This window comes from Macrobrachium nipponense, chromosome 40 (genome assembly GCF_015104395.2).
Source record: "Macrobrachium nipponense isolate FS-2020 chromosome 40, ASM1510439v2, whole genome shotgun sequence".
Classification (NCBI taxonomy): Eukaryota; Metazoa; Arthropoda; class Malacostraca; order Decapoda; family Palaemonidae; genus Macrobrachium; species Macrobrachium nipponense.
The window spans coordinates 2,239,229-2,254,759 of NC_061101.1; the positions used below are offsets into that span (position 1 = coordinate 2,239,229).

The 15,531-nt window shown below is 40.7% G+C and overlaps 1 protein-coding gene across 1 annotated transcript in view; it reads left to right on the forward strand.

Moving 5' to 3' along the window:
• LOC135211854 (transmembrane protein 43 homolog) overlaps positions 1–13,185 on the forward strand; it is a 15,509-nt gene extending 2,324 nt beyond the window's left edge. The window contains 9 exon segments of the mRNA XM_064245067.1: positions 600–764; positions 1,331–1,429; positions 3,522–3,652; positions 3,917–4,036; positions 4,190–4,430; positions 5,183–5,321; positions 5,324–5,371; positions 5,374–5,403; positions 12,899–13,185. Coding sequence (XP_064101137.1) covers positions 600–764; positions 1,331–1,429; positions 3,522–3,652; positions 3,917–4,036; positions 4,190–4,430; positions 5,183–5,321; positions 5,324–5,371; positions 5,374–5,403; positions 12,899–13,140 — 1,215 coding nt within the window. The 3' untranslated portion in view covers positions 13,141–13,185.
• Positions 13,186–15,531: the final 2,346 nt, after the last annotated feature.

The window sequence follows — 15,531 nt, forward strand, 5'->3', positions numbered from 1 at the left end:
TGCTTGTTCTGTACCTAGACCCGGCTGGCAAAACCTAACCTAATCTGGTGTGCCATATCAGTCACATTGTAAAATACCTGTATAAATACTTGTATATATGTACTATATATCTTAATCTAACTTTCCCTAAACTAACCTGTGGCACCAGGTCCATATCTGGGCATGGGGTTGATACTTAACCTAGTTTGCCTTAAATATCTTCAGGTTAAATTTCTTGGATGTCAAACAGAGCTTGAATGGTAGACATCTCATCTTTGTAATTACTGAAATTTATGAGATATGTCAGATATTACTGATGGGTACAGGTATGAGCCATACTAATAGTCCAAGGAGTAGGAAGGCCTAAGATCAGAGGAATTTTAATTCTGATGTGTAGTGATTCATTAAGCTAATTCTTCTAACTGGGAAAAATTCAAGATGGTATTTTTGAAAATGTCATTTTGGTGTTAAAACCTTATAGTTAGAGAACCACTTTTTTGTATATCCATTTAATTTTGTTCATTTATGTTATTTGCATAAACATTTGTTGTCTGATTATTTTGTGTTAAAAATCTGTGACATACAGTATTGACAAGAAACTTTTTTATTTTTCTACTTAGCATATGCAGCAGCAACCTGAAAATTCAGGAGGCCGTACCACAGTAGGACGCACAATGCAGTATGTACGGCGACCTGTTGGTGACCAGGTCCGGGAATCACTCCCAGCCGTAATTATTGGAGTGGTGCTCATATTAGTTGGGAGTGGCCTCCTCTTCTGGAATGAGGTGAGAATATATCTCCTGTTATGATGGTGAAAATTATGGCCATTTTAGTTGTAAAGCTAAAAAATCTTAAGTCAGGACAGGTTTGAGTAAGTTTATAGATTCAATGGCTCTCAATATCACAGCCTTTAAACAGACATTCCCTGAACAAACTATAAAATGTAAGAAAAGAATTTGATTTATGTAGCATGTGAGAGCAGTGATGACTATGGAGTGATGGAAATATTGGCAAGAATAGAGAACATAATGTTGTATGTAAAGAAGAAGTTTGCAAAGGAACAAATAATTGAAAAATCTTGTTGAGCAGAGATGAGACAGAAAGAATAGTGTTTGTTTTGGGCTTTATGGAAATGTGTAATGTGTACAATAGGTAAGAGGAATTAATGGGATGATGATAAAGATTGAAGTAGTTTATTTAGTGCACAGTACTTACGCAAAAAGGACAATAGTAGATGCTAATGATTTAATTAGATTGAATAATAATTAAATCATGAAATATAATTATCAGAAGAATATATATTATTATTCTACTTTTCTGTCTTGAATAAAACAAAATTTTTCCGTTCAAGGGCCGCGCTGTTCAGACATCTCGCAGTCTAGATGAAGGTTATAATTCAGTTGTTCGAGTACAGAGTTCATCAGCAGTTTTAGAAGAAAATAATGGTAAGGTAAGTTCTTTAGAATTCACAGTAGTTCTTAGCTTACAATTGTTTGTTTCATTTCTTCTTGTGTTTTTATGCCTGAAACAAAATTACAGCATACAGTTCTAATTTTGCAAAGATTAAAAAGGAAATTTTATGCAAATTAACTAGAGACTGGATAGATATATCTGTGATGTGGTTGAAGTAGGTCCACTATGATTTCACAGCACATGCAGTTTTACTGCATTTATGCTGTATGTACTCTGAAGCTCACTGTACATAATATTCGCCTAGTAAATTGCGGGTCATGTGTTCAGATCTCCAAATTGGGGTTCGTGTTGTCAATTTCCATGCAAGAGTTGCAACTCTTAAGCATTATGCCATTACCTTTTGGGGATGGAGGGAATTAAACATGTCTACTCTTCTGGTGATTGGTTGGGAGGAAGTATAAATACAGATATGGGAGCAATAGACTGACTTTGATTCCAAGGATATCATTACTATTGTCATAAATGTTTGTACATACATTGTCTTCCATTTCTTTGGAGTTGAAATTGTAGTTATTTATGCTAATTTCTGTTCTGTAAACTTTCTGCTAAAACCCCTGTCATGTCAATGTTTTCAGCTATCCCCTTATTCTATGTTTTTCTGGGCCTTCCTCCGGTCATGCTCATTCCTTGTCACATGTCAGAACATCTCAGTCCTCAAGATCTGTTTTGTTACCACATCTCTCCACCAATTCTTCTTTCATTATAAAGTCTTCCCACCCTATTTTGGCGGTGAATGTTAACATTCTATGGTCAGACCTTATAAAAAATAAAAGTCATCTTACTCCATACGGTATCATGGTCCTCATGTACCATTCGTGTTTCCTGTTTTAACTAATGGCTGCTTTATTTACCAGCAGGTTAGCTGTCTCTCGCCATTTCATCTGTGCTTTAGATACTTTTTTTTTTTTTCCTTACTATGCTCTCACAGATCAGTGTACCTCCAAGGTAACAGAACTGCTCTGCCTCATCTAAGGTCTATCCATCTATCTCCACAGGGTTCTCAACTCCCCTCTTTTGTAATGTGTTACTCATACTCACATTTCAGAAACCTAGAAAACATGGATATAAAACTAAATTAGGTCAATCAGAAGAAAGAAGTACTGAGTATGAGGTAAGACTAATTACTTACAAAAGAGGAGACTTCAACACGAAAGGGAAAGTAATCTTGCAGACAAGAAAAAAAGAGCAGCCTTGGACTTATTGATACCCAGAAATCCTTTTCTTTCTTAATAGTACTAGCGAATCACCACAGAATAACTGAAGTATCTAAATTAAAAATTCACTGAAAATTTTTTCTTCCGCATAACTTAGCACCAAGATATTGAAAATGCTAGATGAAGATGGAAATATTTTAGAATCTACACTCCAGAAATAAATTATTGCTAGCCTGAGAGCTCAGAGTTGAAAATAGCTAAAAAAAAAAACACACATTTCCCTCTGGAAGACTTGTATGTATTATTCTATGTACATGCACTAACCAGCATTGAGTGAGAGGTCTTTCTTTTTCACAAAACGTGATGTGTTTTGGGGATTTCCAAAAAGGAGAACATGTGAAATATATATATTTCTGGGCTCAGCCGTGTCGCTCCGTGAAATGTGTCCTCTTTAGCACTATTTCTAGTACAAAAATATTGCTATGATACCAGAGAACTGCTAAATTGGACATGTCAGAAGTCCTGACTCGCTCACCTAGATAAAAGGTGTCGGTATAGAACCTGGGGCGAGTGTGTCTAAATCCCTTATTTATGATTTGGTGAAAGCAAACAACTGTACGTAATGCCTTATGCATGAGTTCTTTTCTTCAAGAGCAAAGTAAAGTAGTATACTGAAGGGAGGTGTTGGTAGAGATCATAGTGAAAGAGGTCTTCCTCCACTTTGTTGTTGGTCTTAGCTCATAGGAATTGCGTATCTTCTTTTATGCTTATGTATATGTAAAATGGTCTGGTATGTGTTCTTGAAACAGTACTTTTTTTCTGTTAATATTTAAGGGTGTTGAGCTTCTAGGTCTAGTAGGTGTTGAGTCTAAGTTAATTACAAGTTTGTTATTAAATATTTCTTTCTCTTACCAGCTAGTTCATGTATGGGGACCCATATCTGTCTTGCCCCTGCTCACAGATGATTATTATGGCGTGGAAATAAGTGCCATTAGACTAAAACGTAGAGTTCAGATGTATCAGTGGATTGAGGAAGAGTCATCCTTGTAAGTAAATCTATTTGGTAGAACACAATTACGTATTAGCTTTTCTGTCACCTTTATCTTCTGCTTATCAGAAATTAAGAGAGCAATAGTGAATGGACGTATTAATATTTACAGTACTGTGTGCAATGAATAATGCTACTTTGTGTGAATTTTTATGCATAAAATTTTCCACATGCTTTATAGTCTTGTGATGGAATGGCAGGAAAAGATCACAGATTCTCCGTATTTTATGGAAAGATTAATTCTGGGCATATCTCTTCCTAGGAGACCCGAAGATACTCCAGAAATGCCGTCAGACACATCGTATAGCTATTCATTTGCATGGCGTGATAAGGTGGTAGACAGCTCAGCATTCAACATTCCATGGGGCCACGAGAACCCAACGTAAGTTAACCATCTGTTTTTTAAATTTTACATGCTGTATAACATCAAAGATATTTTTATGTTCCCTTTTTAACCCTTTGATATTTTTTGCCATTTTGTTACATGTTTAAAAGAACTTGGTGGTCTTAAATTTCTGGTTTATCTCACTTCCAGGACTATACCGGTGCCAACAATTGTGCAGACAGCGGAGAATGCAAAAGTTGGTGAATATTACTTGAGTCCAGCTATTAAAGAGAGTTTTGTGGATTTCGCTGCCTTTTCGGGAGATGAGCAACCGGAGGGAGGGGATGTGAAGCTGCATGGAGGAATGTATTATATCACTCAGGATATTTATAATCCCGATATCGGCGATCTTAGAATTCAGTTTTATTTTGCAGGCAGAGCTGGAGAAGTGGTAAGAAAACATGTTACGTAATATAGTACTTGTTATAAATGTTGGTAAATTATCAACCATTTCTTACATAGGCAATGTAACTGGTTTCTGTTGGTCTTGACTAGTCTAGAATCCATATTGCTTGATGTATGACATTTGGTGAGTGAAAGCAGTACTCATAATGAACTCATTCTGAGTAAACATTGACTCATTATCCTGAAATCACAGGATCAAGCAAGTTTATTCTAAGTGCTTGCTAGATTTGCTTTCTTTTGTGGTATTTCCTTTGTGTGGCCTCTTTCCATCAGCTCATATTGGGACTAAGTCTAGTATATTTATCCCTTTTTCCATGATTTTCTGGGCCTTACTACAAGCTTCTTAATCCTGCTACCCCCATAGTAAGTGCTCTTGGAGGTCTTAGTCTTTTTGCCAGCCTCTTGATACTACATTACTCCACCAATTCTTTCTTAATAAAATATTCGCACTACTTCATTTGCTCCTTCTCAAGGTATGTATTTTTCTTGTTGTTGCCCAAGTTTTTGCTGCATAGAGTACTAGTATGCATAGCCTTTATATACCCACTGTAGGTACAGAATGAATGTCTCATTCTTCAACCATGTTTTGTTCCGGTTTTAACCGTTGTTTAACTGTTTAACAAAAACAAAAAATTCAGGGAAAATCACCCTGGATAAGCTAGGTAAAATTTTCATAATTCTTATGATTATAGTAATAATGGCAAATATATTGTAACTTGATAGCCTTCTGTTCCACAGGTGAGCATTATTGGGCAGCAGATTGGTGAGACACTGCATCCATTTGTCACAAGCACTGGAAGGGATTATGAAGTCATGTCGGATTCGGGTAAACGCACGGTGGAAGAAATGTTCTCGTCAGAGCACGCACAGAATCGGTTTTGACCTGGAGCTTGCGACTAGGTGGATGGTTCATCATGTTTCTTGGATTGTATGTGTTTCGAATATTGTTCACTCATTAGGTGAGTTGTGGACAGTGTATGTTTCTGTTTTTAGTGTGTTACCCATCAGTTATATTTCTAACCCAGTTTAGACTGCTAGAGGGTGGTTCGAGGTGGGCCTTTAACTGTTAAGACCTCAGGTTTGTTAGTTATGAAAAAATACAAAATTAGTTACAAATTTGGTATTTGTTCATACACGAAACAAACCTTCGGTCTTAACAAAATTAGGATAGACTTACTATTGGAGGGAGGTAAGTCTCTACAACTGACTGGAAGTTTGCCACCTTATCCATTTCCGAATATATAGGGAAATTCTAGAGAATGGACAATGAACCTAGGACCAAAGATATAAGCGGATCTATTGGTTTCCTCCCACTGGGTGTAGATACCATTCTACTGTTTTACTCTTGTCCCTTGCGACTGGATCCACCTTCACCCCTCTTTCCTTATTATCCAGAGGGGTGTGTTGTTGCTACTGGAAAAGTATATCATCAGCTAAGATAGCTTCACAGTATGGCTGACCATCTCACCTGCATCTAGTCCGTTTCCAGCACATGACGGTACTCTCCTTCATATTGCCCGTAGTTAAAGGAGTAGGAAGAAAGTAGTAAAGAAAAAAGACCAGTCATCCCATTCATTCTACTTTCATACCTTCATCTTAGACTAGACGCAAACTGACCCGCCAGGCCGGGGCACTGGATGAACTATATCACTTGTTGGGCCGCCACCACGCCCACCCAAGGAAAAAGGTTGTGTCCAAGGATCTATGGGCAACATCTTTCAAATAAAATGAGGTGAAAGTTGTTTGGCGACTTCCACACGCCAGCTTTCAGAATTTTATCCACAGAACATGTTCTTCTTAAATGCTAGGGAAAGCACTCACACCCCTGATGTCATGAGCTCTAGCTCCCACCTGGCTATCTGACCCTCTGTCTTCTGCAGTATAAGCATTTCTGATTGTCTCCCTTAGCCAAAATGATATTGTATTCTTGGACACTTTTCCTTCTTGTTCCGTCCTGTTACTTACGAACAACCTCTGGCACCCCGGCCTGAGGTGCCTTGTTCTCTTTAAGTACTCCCTTAGTGCCCTGACAAGGGGCACAGGAGCATTTCAGCCTTTGTCGTTGTCTACAACAAAGTCTGCCAAGGAAGGTATGGTAAAGGAGTCGAATCTGCCGTCTACTATTGTTGGATTTTGGGTCTTTGCCACGAATTCTGGGACAAACTCACACACCATTGATCTCCAACCTCTCGAGTGCTTTATGAGATATGAGAGGCCATGTAGCTCCCCCACCCTTTTGGTTGAAGCCAGGGCCAATAAGAAGACTGTCTTCAGGTCAGGCTCCTATCCGTGGACTGCCTTAGTGGTTCGTAAGGGGGTTTTGTCAGACTACTCAGTACCTTGGTCAGATCCCAATCTGGGGTTTTAGCTCCTTTGGTGGGCATGACTGTTCAAAGCTCCTCATCAGCATGGCCAACTCCCATGAAGACGATATGTCCACTCCTTTCATTCGTAAGACTGAGGCTAGAGCAGCCCTGTACCCTTCACTGCAGATACAGACATATGTTTTTCTGTTCTGAGATATATCAGAAAGTCTGCTAACTGCTGAATAGTGGTACCAGAGTGGAGACACGTTCCCCCTACGACACCAATCACAGTATGCTGACTCCACTTCCTTGGTAAATACTGTCGCAGATGATTTTCTGATATTACCTGCCATCTGAGTTGCTGCTTTCTGCGAAAAAACCTCGCTCTCGGAGGAGATACTTGACAGTCTCCACCCGTGAAGCGATAGGGACTTCACCGACTGGTGGTACCTCTCCACGTGAGGCTGACACAGAAGGTTGCTCCATGGAGGTAACTCTCTTGGCACATCTACTAGGAGTTCCAGTAGGTCTGGAAACCACTCTGCTTTCGGCCATAACGGGGCTACCAGGGTCATCTTGAGGTTCTGAGACCGCATTACCCTGTTCAGAACCTGACGGATTAGACAAAATGGAGGAAATGCGTACACGTCCAGATTGTCCCAGGGGTGTTGTAGCGCATCTTCTGCTGCTGCCTCTGCGTCCGGGACTACTGAACAATACACTTCCAACTTTTTGTTGTACCTGTTGCGAATAGGTCTATGATCGGTCCTTCCCACAACAGGATGAGCATCCTGTCCACTACCTGTTTGGTGTAGGGACCACTCCGTTCCCAGAATCTGATCCCTGCGGCTCAACTTGTCGGCCACTATGTTTCTTTTTCCCGGAATATATCTGGCCTTGATGTCTACCAGGTTCTCTATAGCCCACTGGTGAAGTTGAACTGTCATCACATGTAACTGCCGAGAAACTAGGCCTCCTTGCTTGTTTATATAAGCTACTACTGTGGTGTTGTCTGACATCAATACCACCGAGTGTCCCTTTACTCTCTCCCTGAATTCTTGTAGAGCCAGGAAAGCTGCTTTCAACTCCAGCACGTTTATATGGAGTTCTCTGTCCTTGCAACTCCATTTTGCTGACACCATCAACTCCTCCATATGGGCTCCCCAGCCTTCTAGTGATGCATCCGAGAACAGCAAGAGGTCTGGGGAGGATTGTTGAAGGGGGACACCCACTGTCCAGAATTGTCGGCGTTCCACCCAACCACAGCAACGTCTTTCCTCACTTCTGCCGACAAGGTGGGAATTTGCTCGTACGGGTGATCTACTATTGGTGACCAAAACTCCTTCATCCTCCATTGTAGGGACCCGAAGGTGTAGCCTTCCTTTGTGGTACTAGCTTCTCCAGGGAGGTTAGGATTCCCAGCACCACCTGCCACTGTCTTGCTGGCTGTGTCTGCTTTCCAGAAAGGCATTCACCACTTGTTTGCATTTCTGTACTCTTTGGTCTGTCGGGAATACTTTGGCTTGTGTTGTGTCTATCACCATTCCCAGATATTCCAAACGTTGACTTGGATCTAGCTGCGATTCTGCTGATTCACCACAATACCTAGGCTGTGACAAAGCTGCAGGAGGGCCGCCCTGTCCCTGAGTAATTTCTCCCTGGACTTTGCTATCACCAGACCAATCGTCCAGATATCTTATCACCGCCGGATCCCCTGAGCGTGCGCCCATGCCGACACGAGGGTGAACACTCTTGTAAAAACTTGAGAGACGTTGTCAATCCGAAGCACAGGACCTTGAACTCGAAAGCTTTCCCTGCAAGACTGAAGCGGAGAAAATTTCCTTGAAGACTGATGGACTGGTATCTGAAAGTATGCGTCCTTTAGATCGACTGTCAGCATAAAGTCTCCGATTCTGACTGCTTGTAGAACCGTTTTCGGAGTTTCCATCTTGAAAACTGGTTTTTCCTTATAAACAGATTCAGCGTTGACAGGTCTATTACTGTCCTCCACTCCCCGTTGGCTTTGGGTACCAGGAAATCCTGCTGTAGAAGCCTTTTGTCGGACTGCATACTTGTTTGCACAGCTCCTTTTTCCATCTCTTTCTTCACTTCGTCCTGCAGAATAGTGGCCTTCTGAGATTTGTGGGGCATAAGTGACGTGGGGTAATGGTTGATCTGTCAGGGGCGGGTTTACCTCGAACGGAATCAAATACCCGATCCTGAGAACATCCACCACCCACTGCTCTGCCCCTAGTTCCTGCCACACCTTCCAGTGATTTGCCAGGCACCCCCCACTGGTGTGGCCGAGTGATGGGAGGCGCCCATCCTATCTTCTTGAGCCTCTCCCCCTTCCCCTATTGCCCCCTTCCTCTGTTTGTTTCTATGTGAAAGGGCCGATGAGTTATCCTCTTTGGGGAAGAGGGTCTTGTGACTCTATTAGGGATGCTATGTCTCACTGGTTTCTTTCGAGACATCTGCTGTTGTCTTCCCTCCAAAGGAATAGTTTGACTGTTAGAGGTTTTCCTAACTGCCTGTTGCACCAACCTATCGTTAGTGTCCATCCTTCTTCTATCTATCGCTTCTTCCAGTATGACCTCTGGCAACAGTAGTTGCGATTCCAAGATATCCCCATTCCTCATTGCTAACAGGGAATCCAAATCCACATTGCGGCTTAGTCTAGCCAATGCTGCATCTCTCCTCATTAGCAGGATATTTGCCCAAACATTGGCACTTACGTTTGTCAGGTACGCAATCGCCTTGGACCCTGACTGTAGTAATCTAATGAACAATGGTTCATCTACTACTTTCCTTGTTGCTTCCGAGGATGCAATTTTCGCCACTGCTGTTGACCAAAGGTCTAACCAGGACGCAGCCTGAAAGACAGAAGAAGCTGTTGCTTCTAACGTGGGCAGCCTCTTGGTACGTCATCGAAGGGCACTCCATTTTAACCTGATCCAAGGTTAATCCAGGCCTTAACCTTACAACATTAGGGTTCATTTGTCTAGACAGCAAAGGACCTTCGGTGTCGTATAATATTTCCTTTGCTTTATCATTGGAGGGGGAATAAATTTAAATGATCTATTAGATCTTAAGGAATTATCCCTCCCTGCAATCTTTGCGTTTACGTGTTGCAAGACCGATTCCGCATGACTCGAACAAGGCAATTCATACGACACCTTGGTATCCCTCTTTAGTCCAAACGCCATGTCAATTCCAGGAGGAAGCATACTGGCCGGTGTTTCTGTCTTCTCCGAAAGGCTATTGAATTGACGAATCAAATCAATAACCTCTGCATACGAGGCCAGAAACTCTTGGTTTTCTCCTTCCTCCGGCTCTAGTGTACCACTCTCCGTCACGAGAGATGTTGTCTCGCCTCTATCTTCTGACAGACGGCCCGGAATTCCACGGCCGCCTGCCCCTACGGCCGCGGCCCTCTTTGATCTTTGCTGGCCGCTGTTGGCTCGATCCCAGATAGTCAGCAGGGGAACGAGAACGTCTCACTCTTTCTCTGCTCACGGATCTAGAGCGAGAATCTCGTCTAGATCTCCAAGATGAAGGCTCCCTTAAGACAGAGGTAAATTCGTCTTTATTAGCATTGGCATCGTTTTCGAGCGTCGGCGAGCCCGGCCTCGGCCTTCTATCCAGACGGACACTGCCTTCCACGAACGTATAGCCGAGGTTGCCAACTCTCTATTTTTTGTACTTTTAATAGGAGCCTTATCGCCTCCTACGTACGTATTTTGAACGGCCTTACGGGCGAAACTGGGATCTGCATTCCATCCTCTGCTGCACCTTTCGCCGCCAACGTCGATTTTACCAGAGGTAATCGCAGTTTTTGCGATCCGAACTGGCAACTCCGCCTCGGCCGCTAGCTCGCCGGCCGTCACCTCTCTCGCTTGTTCGGACTCTTGCGAACGGCTTCGTCTGGCAACCTTGTGCTTAATAGCCACTGATTTTTCCGACCTTCTTGCTGACTTGGAAATGACAGTCTTCGTCCGAAGGAGAGGAAGAATTGATTCTTCTCCTCTTGGCCGAGGATCCGCTAGGAATCCTCCCCGAATCCTCCTCCAACGCTTGACTGGCGCTCGCCGTGACGTTATCGGACTTAGACGATGACGCCGAACTAGAGGAAGAAGACGAAGAAGGCGAATCACACTTTTTCTTTTTGTCTCTCTTATTCATTCTCTCCTCTATATCCTGTAACTTCTGCATTACAGTTTGCATTGACGGATCAGAAGGCGTATTAGCGTCTGGGTGCAGCGAAAAGGCCGAGAATCGGTCTGTGACGTCATCACGCCTGCCATCTCAGAGTGTGACGTATGTGTGACGTCATCGCTCTCGTAGGGAGAGACTGAGAGGTTTCTGCTGGTAACCGCACGTTTGCTGCCAAATTACCTCCCACGTTCTGCATCGCTGTAAATACTGAGTGGGATGGAGAAGCAGCGGCATTAATTCCATAAATTGCAAGCCTGGGGGATGAGGACATTCAGCGCTGCCGGACCCTGCTGGAACCCGTGGACGTCACTAATAATGCGCAAGGCAGAAACCATCCCAAGGTTGGGTAAAACGCCTGGTATACCTAGGCCGACCTGTGACACCAAACCGTACCATCTAACCTATGCGCTTGCGTAGCAGGAGCCTGGAACAAAGATGGCGGATCTCCCCCTCTACTTGCTGGGAACAAAGGAGAGTGCAAATTATTCATAAAATTACCCAAGGCCCCTCCTGACGTTTCCGATACAGAACCGCTAGGAGAAACCGAAGGGGTATGAGACAATTCAAAAGCAGGTGGAGAAACATATGGAGCAGCCTGGTTTATTACCGATACAAAAGAAGCCGGTAAGGTTTGGTCATCCAAAGATGGCGTCACCCCCTTTCTTTTGTATTGGCTTTTCCCATAGAACTTCTTCCACTGTTCCACCGACCAACCGCGACAAACAGAACACGGATTAGTAACCGTACATACGTTTTCCCTGCACCTACTACACGTTGGATGAGGATCCGTCGACACCGAGGTTAGGAACCTAGAACAAGGGAAGCCACTGACTCCTGGGCATTTCCTTTTGTCTCCTCTTCGAAGCGGTAGACGATCCCGATGTTGAGGCAAAAACATTCTCCATCATACCACGTATACACTCTTACCACACACTGATCACACTTGGAGAAAGAAAAGGAATGAAAAATAAAAAATGAAATGGATAAAGAACGGGCAAACTGAAAAAAACCGGCTTTAAATGAGATAGACAGCAACACACCGGTCTTATCTTAAAGGCGGTAGGAAAATAACTGATGGGTCACAGTAGCCGTGGGCATTCTGGGTATACATGCCCCGTGACCTGGTATAGATGCCATTAGTCCCTGGATCTCACAAGTGTAATTTTTAATTCTAACTCCACCGGTTTTCCAGCTTGGCGCTAGTAAATCCTAATGTTAAGACCTCAGGTTTGTTAGTTATGAAAAATACAAATTAGTTACAAATTTGGTATTTTTGTTTCATCTTGCATTAGCAGAATTGTTTTAATGGGAAAGAAGAGCTAGCTTGTAGTTATTAAGTTTATTTTTTAGCTTATTCCCACCATTTATCGTTCCAGTGGGTTTTATAAAATCTCTAATAAGCACAAAATTTAAAGAATTAGGACAAGCATGTAATACCTGTTGCTGTCTATAGTAATACGTATGCACGTTCATGATTAGACAGTGCCTTTATGATTATCCGACCTGGTGAAGTTTCTGATATTTTCATAAGTAGCAATCCCTCTGTTTTCGCTCACTCAGGGAGGAAGCCTACAAACTACTTGTTGTTGTTCTTGTTTGGGGGGCAGGAAAGGTCTATGGAAGAGCATAAAAAGATCTGATAAAGGTGTTTTGCATTGAATTAAAGATACAGGAATCTTAGGATATGATATTTATGATTTATTTATCAGATTGAAAATGTAAAAAATAATGTTTATGTTAAAACAGTACAAAAAAATTATTTCTAATAAAATTTTCGTGGATGAAACAAAGCTCTATTTGACCGTAGATGTCGGTACAATTTTAATTTACGTAATTAAGTTAGGAATATATTAACAGTACATCTACTTTTTTTTCATTTTCAACTGATCTCATGTTGAGTATTCTTTAGTGAAACTAATTTTTTCTTTTGCAGTTGTATGCTCTCCACTTTTAAGGGACGTTGTAGCTCTGGGCCTGGGATCAGCAAATTTGACATTGAGTATGTCTACCTCCCTCGTAATCATAGGAGGAGCTTGGTGTATATACAGGCCCGGTCTCGCTCTCCTGATTCTTGTTGTAGCAGCGCTGCCTTTCATCCGAGCAGCAGCAAAGCATCAGGGTTCCTTAGGCCAAACAAGAAGATCTAATGGGTACAGAAGCAGTACTGAAGACTAGTTTTATCAAATGCTGGAAGTTGATTATTTTGTTATGCGTGTGACTAATTGCACGTTTTTGAGTTCAAATCAGGTTAAGTAATTTTTTTGTAAATGCGATTGTCACTGGTTGTGAAAAATAGGCATTCCATGCAAAGTTCTACATCAAACTCTTGAAGTAGGAATAAACCATGATGCAATAAATGCTGAACACACTTAGATGTTATATGACACAGTCTTCAAACTGTAAGTAATTGGATGTGATATTCCATTTACATGTATTATAGATTCCATGTTAAAAGGAGAATGTCTTTATATACCAAAGTAGAATTGTTTACCTTTTTCTAATTTAGTTTCTTTGGGAAGATAATAATGTATTAAGTGATGGAAGCTAATACATTTTCTTGTCATTTATAACCATTTTGTTTTCATAGATAAGGCAGGCTGAACATTATAAGTTTATTCAAGTAAATTTCCTTAAAGATTTGCATTGGTATCCAGAATGAATGATTGAAACTGGACTAAATAGTTTAGACATTTCCAACTTAACTAACTTTGCTATCGAAAGCATTAAGTATGTATCCAGTGTATTACCTAAATGGGTTATACATACCCCATAGTAAAAAGAGATAGAACCATTTGTGAAACTGAGTTCTTGGGTATTTCCTTAAAACTTGGGACTTGAACCTTTGTTCCTTTGGTTTTCGTAGTGGTAAGAGGAAAGTCAGAGTTACACCTTTCAATATTCAGTTGGCAAAATCAATTCAGTATCTGCCTTAAATCTACTCTTCATTAGTAAGGTACAAAAGAGATTGTTCTGGTGTATGGTACTGATTTATACAGGCAAACAGAGTGGTGGTTACTTGCATAGGATTTTAGTCATCACTCAAGTTAGTTCTGTAGAAGTCTTTTGGTGATACAGGACATGGTGTACTTTGTCTGATATGTGACTTGAACAAGAATTCTTACAAACTGGATTTCGACTCAAGAAACGTTGTACTTTTTATATAGAAGCAAAGGTCAGTTCCTAAAAAACCATTTCTATTTATATCTCTCTTTGCAGATTAATTATCTCTTGATAGTACCACAGGTTTAACTAATGTAAGGGAAAAGTGTTAGCCCAGCAAGCTGACTCATTTATTATTTCTAGACACTTTTAGGAAACATCCTCATAACTTACTAATTCCAGTGTACCCATTATCTAAAGGAAAAATTGCATTACATTTTCATCAGTATCTGTAAGGTGTACTGAATTATAGGTTGTCCTTAGAAACATTCTTGCAAAAGATGATTAATTTCTTGCAAAAAGACTTGGACAAGAGGTAGAAGGGGGATAGAAAAATGGACAAGAGGTAGAAGGGGATAAAAAAACACTTAAGGTATCCAGCCTTAATGTACGTATGTTCAAGATGGACTACAAGTAGCATTACCAAATAATTTGATTGATTAAAGTGTCCTTTTTGTGCCATAATGCATAGTGTTATAGGACATTGTTGGGCAACACTTCTGATATGAAGTAAATTTTTTGGTATTCCAATACTTATTATAAGTTTCTCCCAGGGCCTTTATTTTCTGGGTTCTTTAAAGAAAGAACTTGATAACGTAGCAAATTTAGCAGACATATCTAAAGAAGACTAACATAACTTAGGGATCACCTTGTGACCTATAATTACTGGGTCAGAATTATTGTCTGGGTTCCAAGGAGATAGTATAGGCATTATAAGTAAGTTCTACATTACATACTTGTAATTGGAGTTTATTCTAGTCATTAGGTGCAATAGTTGAATAACCCACTGCCCTAGTTAGGTAAAATGGAAGATTTAGAGAAACTTTTCTCTATTTTAGTAGGATTTGTTATCTTCTTTTTATTATTATTTTCCTATGAAACCAAGTTTCACAAGTCTTCTCATTTTTCAACTTTTGTGTTATTCTGGTCTCAGTAGTATTTGAAAATCTGTTCTTTGTGTCTAGGAATGAACATATCATCCTTTGTATCTAAGCATAAAGAAGAATTTTGGATGACATTCATCCTATAGGATTGGTGATGCAATATGAGAGGTAATCAGTAATCTGTTTTTATTGAATTTACTGATGTAATTCAAGAATATCTTATCTGAATAATTCATTGTTAAATCTTTGTGTTGATGTGTTAAAGGAAGTGTGTTCATTAATATTTTCCTTAAATCGTTGACTCGGATTTTTAAGGGAAAAGTGAGAATTTTTATTTATAAAACTTACATTGCTTATACGAATACATCGATCATAATTTTAAAAAATTATCTTGTAGGTTTGGGATGTTCATAGATATAAAGCAACAGTGTTATCTGGCATAGATTGTAGATGTAACTTTTCAGGTCAACTTATTGAACTCTGAATATATACTACTGGAGTTTTTTAAGTCTTTGACTAAACA